The sequence below is a fragment of the Cynara cardunculus genome, unplaced genomic scaffold, assembly GCF_001531365.2.
Source record: "Cynara cardunculus var. scolymus isolate 2C unplaced genomic scaffold, CcrdV1 Un_Scaffold_2872, whole genome shotgun sequence".
NCBI classification, from domain to species: Eukaryota; Viridiplantae; Streptophyta; class Magnoliopsida; order Asterales; family Asteraceae; genus Cynara; species Cynara cardunculus.
The window spans coordinates 26,623-34,079 of NW_020201252.1; the positions used below are offsets into that span (position 1 = coordinate 26,623).

At 40.5% G+C, this 7,457-nt stretch overlaps 1 protein-coding gene across 1 annotated transcript; it reads right to left on the reverse strand.

Moving 5' to 3' along the window:
• Positions 1-6,071: 6,071 nt before the first annotated feature.
• LOC112503326 lies at positions 6,072-6,698 on the reverse strand. The gene has a single exon (XM_025107386.1). The coding sequence runs from the start codon at positions 6,696-6,698 to the stop codon at positions 6,072-6,074; it is 627 nt and encodes a 208-aa protein (XP_024963154.1).
• Positions 6,699-7,457: the final 759 nt, after the last annotated feature.

A 7,457-nucleotide genomic window follows, 5' to 3' on the forward strand; every position in this document is an offset into this window, starting at 1 on the left:
ATCTCCTTTTTGAAATTCTAATGGTCTCCTCCTATTATCAGCATAACTTTTCTGGCGATCTCTTGCAGCCTTGAGTCGATCCTTGATAATTACTAACTTGTAAGTAGTCTCCTGGATGACATCAAGTCTAGTTAATTGTTGATCGCCAATCTCCAGCCAACTAAGTGGAGATCTGCACTTGTGACCATATAATGCTTCATAAGGCGCACACTGAATACTGGCATGGTAGCTGTTGTTGTATGCAAATTCGACTAACGGAAGGTGCATATCTCAGCTTCCACCAAAATCTATGGCATATGCGCACAACATGTCTTCCAGTGTCTGGATTGTTCTTTCCGTCTGTCCATCTGTTTGAGGGTGGTATGAAGTACTTAGATCCAAACGTGTACCCAACCCTCTTTGAAGTGATTGCCAAAATCTTGATGTAAATCGACTGTCCCTATCTGAGATAATGGAGATAGGTACTCCATGCCAAGTAACGATTTCATTTATGTAAATCTGAGCCAGCTTCTCCATCTTATAATCTTCTTAGATCGGTAGAAAATAAGTAGATTTTGTCAGTCGATCTATGATCACCCAGATTATATCATGCCCTTTCCCAGTTTTGGGTAACTTTGTGATGAAATCCATCGATATTTGTTCCCACTTCCATTGGGGAATCTCGGGTTGTTGAAGTAGACCGGATGGTTTTTGGTGTTCAGCTTTGACCATTGCACAAGTTAAACATTTGCCTACGTGAAGTGCAATGTCTTTTTCTATTCCAGGCCACCAATAGTGTTCCTTAAGATCCTTGTACATCTTATCCGCTCCTGGGTGGACTGAGTATTTTGATCGATGGGCTTCATCCAAAATTATGGATCTAAGATTACCAATCTTAGGTATCCAAACCTTGTTTCCCAAGTAATAAACTCCATTTGATTTCAGTTGAAACTTAGTCTCTATGTGGTGCAGAGTTTCATTCTTCAAATTCTCCTTCCTTAATGCCTCTTTCTGATCCACGAGAATTTGCGCCTTCGGACTGGTGCTTACTATTGCTCCCAACGCTTTCACCCTTATTGGTTTCACTCCTTTCCTTCCTACTCAGAGCATCGACCACCACATTTGCTTTGCCGGGATGGTATTTGATTTCACAGTCGTAATCACTAAGCAGTTCAACCCATCTTCTCTACCTCATATTTAACATCTTCTGGTTGAGGATGTGTTGAAGGCTTTTGTGATCAGTGAACACTGTGCACTTGGTACCATAAAGGTAATGTCTCCATATCTTAAGTGCAAATACTATGGCTCTCAATTCTAGGTCGTGCATAGTATAGTTCTTCTCGTGCACTTTGAGTTGCCTTGAGGCATATGCAATGACCTTATCTTTTTTGCATTAGAACACATCCTAAGCCTTGATGTGATGCATCACAATAAGCCACAAAGTTTTCTGAACCCTCGGGTAAGGATAAGATAGGTGCATACATAGTCTTTGCTTAAGGGTCTCGAATGCCTCTTCCTGTTTCTCTCCCCAGAAAAACTTCTTATCTTTCTAAGTTAAGGCTGTGAGTGGTTGTGCAATTTTCGAAAAGTTCGCGATGAATTGCCGATAATAGCCTGCCAAACCAAGAAATTGACAAATTTCCGTCGGGGTTCTTGGGGCTTCCCATTCCCTAATGGCCTCAATCTTGGCAGGATCTACCTGAATCCCTCTTTCATTAACCACGTGACCAAGAAATTGTACTTCACGAATCCAGAATTCGCATTTGGAGAATTTTGCGTACAATTTCTGGTTTCTGAGTAGCTCTAAAATCATCCTCAAGTGTTGCTCATGATCCTTCTTGCTTTGTGAATAAATTAGTATGTCGTCTATGAAAACAATTACAAATTTATCCAGGTCTGGTCTGCAAACTCTATTCATCAGATCCATAAAGACTGCCGGTGCATTGGTTAGCCCGGATGGCATAACCAAAAATTCGTAATGACCGTACCGGGTCCTGAATGTTGTTTTGGGAGTGTCCTCCTCTCGAATTCTCACTTGATGGTATCCAGATCGTAGATCGATCTTTGAAAAGTATACGGCACCTTGGAGTTGATCGAATAAATCATTGATTCTGGGAAAGGGGTATCTATTCTTGATGGTCAACTTATTAAGTTCCCTATAATCAATGCACATTCGCATTGACCCATCTTTCTTTTTGACGAATAGAACTGGTGCACCCCATAGTGAGAAACTTGGTCTTATAAATCCCTTATCTAATAACTCTTGGAGTTGGCTTGACATTTCTTGCATTTCTGATGGAGCCAACYGATATGGTGCTTTTGCCACTGGGGCAGCTCCAGGGATTAAGTCGATACCGAATTCGACTTGTCTTGGCGGGGGTAGTCCTGGTAAGTCCTCGGGAAATACATCAGGAAACTCCCGAACCATAGGGAAATCATCAATACATTTCTCTTTGACCTTCTTATCAGTAACATGCACCAAAAATGCAACATAGTTCTTCCTTAAGTACTTCCGCATCTTCATGCATGATACTATCCTAATTTTCCGATCTGACTCTTTTCCTAGAATTGCAATTGAGTCACTTCCTTCTTGAGGAATTTGGATAATCTTTTCCGAACAGACTATTTCAGCTCGATTTTTGGATAGCCAATCCATGCCTATGACTATATCAAAACTTCTTAGCTCAATCGGAATGAGGTCTATGCTGAAATCCTTGTTGGCTAAACTTAGTGTGCAACCCATGATTATATCTCTAGCCTTAATTTCTTGGCCATTGGTAAATTCTATTGTATAAGCTTCTTTCAACCTTTGGGGCTTTAAGTTAATCTTCGGCTTAAAATCTAATGATACAAAGCTTCTATCTGCCCCTGAATCAAATAATACCGATGCAAATTCATTATTCAAGAGAAATGTACCTGTAACCACATTGGGATCATACCTAGCTTTCTTTGCTCCAATCTCAAATGTTCGGCCCCGTGCTTGACTTTCTGGGTTTCCTTGATTGGCCGGTCGGGCTTGGTTAGCATTTGTTCCTTGTTTTCTCTTTGGGCACACATTCCTTATGTGGTCTGGACTTCCTCAATCAAAACACAATCGCTTCCTGCAATCTTTCGCAGCATGACCACCTATGTGGCATCTTTGGTAGATGATGCAATTTCCCCAGTGTGGATATTGGCATTTATTGCACTTAGGCTTGCTTCCTTGGTTTACCACCTAGGTCTGAACCCCAAAATTCCCTGCTACTTTCCTATTGTCAAATCTTCCCCCAAATCTTCTATTCTCATGCTCCTCCATCTTTCTCTTTCCCTTGGCGAATTCTCCAGATCGAACAGCATTATTTGTGAGTTTGGTGGCAATGTCTATTGTCTCCTGAAGGGTCTTTGGGTTTGCCGAGGTGATGTTTCCTCGAATCTCTGGAGACAATCCCCAAATATATCTCTTAATTCGAACTTCCTCGGGTGTCACCAGATGTGGCACTAAGTTTGCTAACTCATGGAATCGAGTAGTATATGCAACTATGTTTTCCCCTTTCATCTCATGGTTCCATAACTCCATTTCCAATTTTTGGAGTTCACTTCTTGGGCAGTATTCGTCCTTAAGTAATTTCTTGAACTCTTCCCATGAAAGTTGGTTGGCAGATTCCCGACCCCTAGTATGAACTAATGTGTTCCACCATGTTAGTGACTGCCCTTGAAGTAAGCATGCATCATATTCTACCTTGTTTGCTTCTGTGCATTTACTGATATGGAGGACAGATTCCATACCCTCTATCCAAGTCAATAATCCTACAACCCCCTCAGTTCCATGGAATTCCTTTGGGTTGCAGGATCTGAAGGATTTATAGGTGCATTCCCGGGGTGTTCTAGGCTCAGAATTAGTTGGTTGGTTAGCGTTTAGTCATGTCGCTACCTGGCTGACAATGTTGGGGAGTGCAGCCAATAGTTGTTCTGATACGAGTCGTGCAACTTCAGGGTTTTCTCTTCTTGACGGCATTTTCTAAGGCCTAAGTCAGAAGGGAATTTCGTCATTTTCTTGGCAATATCAAGGATAATAACTTTCAGTTATTTAAGTGATGTAATGGATATTCATCGCATGGATAACATTCAAGCATTTATATGACCAAACAGAATAATCTTATATTCACCATGGCTTGATGTAAATAAGTATTTCTCAAAAGATATTATGCATTCATAGATGATTACAATCACAAAACAAGATCTTGAGTTTCTTTGCAAAAGAGTGGATAGCCTATCACTAGTCAATCTTTCTAGAACAACATCCAACCGATCATCATTCCTAGTATCAACATCATCATCCCACTCACTACCAGCCACTTGTACAATCTCCTAATCTCCCGTCTCGCAGCAATTACGGCATCCGAGTTTCTCATCATACGCTGGTGGTGCATTTCCATTACATCGGATAAGTTGTTTAGAATGTGGTGGTGTTATCCCAGCCAGGTCTGGTGAACTTGAGTATCTGATGCGATTCTCCGCACCCATTCTCGTTCATCCAGATTCATGCCCCGAGTGCAGGATGCAGGTACTCCGGTCACTACTTGAGAAATCCTTCCCCCTAGCTGTGGTTGAGATGTCTCTACTCTAACTCTAGCAGAATTCTCGAATGTCACTCGCCGAGGTAGTGGAACACTTTTCCTAGGCGTGACTCTAATCCTTGAACCATGAAAGGTTTGAGGTGGGATATCGGGTACTGGTGAACACACAAGTTACCGAATCACAATTAACGGATAGATCTTAAGCTAAATTTCAAGTTCAACTTTAACAAAATACGGGATACATATATATATTTACCATCAAAAGATAAGTTTTATATCAACATTTACATCTGTAGAGCACATAATAGACACATATCCAAGTAAACTCACCATAAAATTTGGTTGAATTAAACCGAATGTCAAACCGAGTGGTCGAATCCTATTTCCAAATCAAAGWTGGAAAACCACCTCCAAGACTTCCATACAAGCTCAAACAATCCCTGGAAGTTATATTCAAAGTTTCATTAGTGAAGCACAACAAGAACTCACTCAAACCTCATTTCGATTAAGGTACTCTACTTTGGATTTCAATATAAATACTTAACTTGCAAGGCAGTTTAACCCCTTTAAAACTCAAAATCACCAATTCAGATCTAAAGACAAGTTGTAGCCCTTTCTTTTACCTTTCTAGGGCCTATTTATTCATAGTTTTTTGAATTTTCTATGATTTTCTATGATTTTCCAAAAACAGGGCTGTAATCATCCTATCAAATGCTCAAAACACCCATTTTCATCCAAAACATTACCAATACTAGCCCAATAAGTTCCAAATTCATAGTTTCACTTATTTTTACCATATTCCACAATAAATCAATGATAAACCATGATTATAACATCAATTTTCTATTAATTTCATTGTATCTCAAATTGACTCCTAAAAGTCGACACTTGTTCTTGAGCTAACATCACATTTTCAAGAAATCTTACAATCCATCCTTGGATTTCACATACTAACTAATAATAACACTTAGTCCTAACATAATTTCATGATTTCATCAGTAAATCATCATATGAACGGACTCAAACTCTATGCATGCCATCAAAATAAAGATAAAATATGAGTTTTACCTTTGATTTCTCTATAAATCCTTCAATAATCTTGATAAAACACTTGATTTAGGGATAGATAAACTCCCAAGTGTGTGTAATCGCACCTTAGAACCCCAAGACCAATTTTGAGAGAAAACAGGGTTGAAAATGGGGCTGATTTGATGATTTGCAACCTAAATCCCGAGTTGGGTCGGGTTGACCCGGCTGGGTACCCGTTTTGACCCCTAAACACTAAAAATTGTATAACTTTTTGTCGGGACTCTGTTTTCGATGAGGTTTTCGCTTACGCATCCATAACGAGATAACCTACAAGCTCCAATAAAAAGATTCTAGAAAATATTTCCAAACAAAAAAGAAAAAAAAATTCGTTAGAACCCAATGCTCAAAACCATACCCGAAAAGTCGATGTTTTCAACATATAATTAAGCGTATTAGGAAGATGGATGTTACAAATACCTCCTCCTTTCGAAGATTTCGTCCTCGAAATCAAGGTCTCTCAAATAACTCCGGATACTTGGCCTTCATTTCGTCTTTGTTCTCCCACGTCCAATTCGGACCACGGTGATGCTTCCATTTAACAAGGACCAAATCTACGATCTTGTTTTGGAGATTAACGGTTCTTTCATTAAKAATGGCCTCGGGTTCTTCTATGTACCTCAATATTTTATCCAACTTGACCTTCACCAAAGGAACGGTCTCCTCATGCTTACCCAAGCATTTCCTTAGATAGCTAACGTGGAAAACGTCATGAATACCGGAGAGTTCTTCTGGCAACTCCAAGCGATATGCTTGTTTTCCAATACACTCAAGGATTTTAAAGGGTCCAATGAAACGTGGACTCAACTTCCCTTTCTTACCAAACCGTAGAATTCCCTTCCATGGTGATACTTTCAGCATCACCATATCTCCCACTTCAAACTGAATCCGTCGTCGTCGTTTGTCGGCATAAGATTTCTGTCGATCTTGGGCTGCTTTCATTCTTTCACGTATAACCCGTATCTTATCATGTGTGACTTGAATCAACTCGGGTCCAGCCAACACTTTCTCTCCGGTTTCTTGCCAACAGAGAGGCGTACGGCACTTACGTCCGTACAAAGCCTCAAGTGGAGCCATGTCGATCATGGAGTATAACTTTTGTTATACGAGAACTCTATAAGTGGCAAGTGGTAATCCCAGCTTCCACCAAACTCCAAGATACAAGCTCGTAACATATCCTCCATTGCTTGAATCGTGCGTTCTGACTGTCCATCGGTTTGGGGGTGATATGCGGTACTAAGAGCAACACGACTCCCTAGTTCTCTTTGCATACTAGTCCAAAAATTTGAGGTAAATCGAGAATCACGATCAGAAACTACCTTTAACGGTACACCATGACAGGCAATTATCTCATCAATGTATATTTGTGCCCAACGATCCATAGAATAATCTTCCCGAACCGCGAGAAAATAAGCACTTTTTGTTAACCGGTCCACAATCACCCAAACAATATCGTATTGACGAGAAGTCTTCGGTAGCTTTGTTACGAGGTCCATGGTCAACTCTTCCCATTTCTAGACTGGCACCTCCAAAGGTTGTAAACTACCATAAGGTTTTTGGTGCTCAGCCTTCACTTGCAAACACGTAACGCATCTCTCAATATAACGGTCGATATCCACTTTCATGCCCGGCCACCAAAACTCGGTACGCAGATCATGATACATTTTTGTACTGTCGGGATGAACGGACATTCTAGATTTGTGAGCTTCTGTTAGAATAGTCTCTCGCACGCCACCAAGCTTCGGCACCCACATTCGGGATCTAAACACTTTCATGCCACGATTATCTTCCGAGAGAGAATCTACACATCTAACTATCCGTTCAGACTTCATATGT